At 32.6% G+C, this 1,746-nt stretch overlaps 1 protein-coding gene across 1 annotated transcript; it reads left to right on the top strand.

The window, feature by feature from the left end:
• Positions 1–182: 182 nt before the first annotated feature.
• SARC_11970 (hypothetical protein) lies at positions 183–1,031 on the top strand. Its single transcript, XM_014293933.1, has one exon. It carries the CDS (start codon positions 274–276, stop codon positions 643–645), a length of 372 nt encoding a protein of 123 aa, XP_014149408.1. The 5' UTR covers positions 183–273; the 3' UTR covers positions 646–1,031.
• The last annotated feature ends 715 nt before the right edge of the window (positions 1,032–1,746 follow it).

Genomic DNA, 1,746 nt, shown 5'->3' with positions numbered 1-1,746 from the left:
CGACCGAGAGAGAGAGATAGAGAGAGAGAGAGGGTACTTTGGGTTCTTGTTCTGCATACCATATTTGGAAAGCAAATACAGATCTTCTGCTACGAGTTTTCTAAAGGACCAATATGATGTCAATATTTTAATACATTTAGAAATGGTAAACAAACCAACAACTCGCCTCAGGACAACCATCATACGTGCATATAAACAAGCACAATATCTACGAGATACACACATTTGTGTTATCTATAATAAACATACATTAGTAACGAAAGTAATTTATCAATGTCGTCCAAGCAAGTCGTTCAGCTTCTGCCCTACTTTAGGGTCAAGAACGGCGGTTCCATTACTGATGAACAACGCGAGACCATGGCCCAGTGCGTCGGGCGAGTAAAAGCAAATGAAACGGAATGCTTGTTTTACAGTTTCCAAGAGAATGGTAAAGAGTTTTACTGCCAAGAGGGATATGAGAATGCTGATGCTCTCAAGAAACACATGGCCAATTGTGGAGATCTTATTGGAAAGCTATTAGAAACCGCTGATTTGTACAGGGTTGAGGTACATGGCCCAAAGGAGGAACTCGTACAGCTGGAAGATACATTGAAGGATCTCAATCCCACTTATTGGTATCGATCGGGACCTGCACACATGAAGTAATATGGTACAAGATGGAACGTGTCTTTTCGTATGTTCTTGAGTGGGCTAATGAAAACGCGTCTTCATACATTATATATGAAGTAATAGGGTGGGTAAGGAACGAGTTTCCTTGCTAGCTCAGGTGCATGTCTACGTACAAATAAGTATTCATATATCTGGGTCGCATATGTATTCAACTAATGAACGGAGGAAAAGAGTGCGAATTTCGACTGCACGCGGTGATACGTTGAAAAGTACGCATCTGACACTGGCTGATAGATGCAGGTTCAAGAGAAGACTTTTTAATGGAGTTGATATGTCGACTACTTGTAAGAATATGAGTTGTATCTCGAGAGATTGAAACAATGATCAATACTTGTTTAATAAATATTGTACTTTTAAGACCCTATTTTGCATGAGGTCCGCAAAGACGTGACCTGAGTCCGATTACGCTAAAGTCCATAGAGGGTTAGTCGTCGAGTAATATACGCACATGCACACAAAAGCAAGCAGAGCCATAAACACACACACACATACATATATATATATATTTATTTGTGTATGTGTTTTTGTGTGTGCGTGTGTTTATGTTTGCGCTTGCATTCCGCTATAGTTCACAGAGAGTTCCTTGTCTAGCTTTATATGCACATGAACACAAACGCACACACAACCATAAAAACAATACACACACGCACATACATATATATATCTATAAATATATATCTATACATATATATATGTATATATATATATATGTACGTTCATATATATACATATAAATATATATATACATATATATATAAATATATATATATGTATATATATAGATAGATATATATATATATATATATATATATATATAAATATATATATATAAATAGTATATATATATATATATATCTACATATATATATATATAAATAGCATGTATATTTATATATATATATATATACTTATATATCTATGTTTATATATATATGTATATATATATAAACAATATATATATATATATATATATATATATATATGTATATATATATATATATATATATATATATCTATATAGATATATATATATATATGTATGTAGGTATGTATGTAGATATGTATCCATGTATCTAT

Source organism: Sphaeroforma arctica (assembly GCF_001186125.1).
Source record: "Sphaeroforma arctica JP610 unplaced genomic scaffold supercont1.1985, whole genome shotgun sequence".
NCBI classification, from domain to species: Eukaryota; class Ichthyosporea; order Ichthyophonida; genus Sphaeroforma; species Sphaeroforma arctica.
Note: the sequence above shows the minus strand (reverse complement) of the source record. Positions and strands in the feature narration are given on the sequence as shown.

Coding starts and splice junctions, on each gene's coding strand:
- SARC_11970 (XM_014293933.1), top strand. CDS start 274: ATGTCGTCCAAGCAAGTCGTTCAGCTTCTGCCCTACTTTAGGGTCAAG.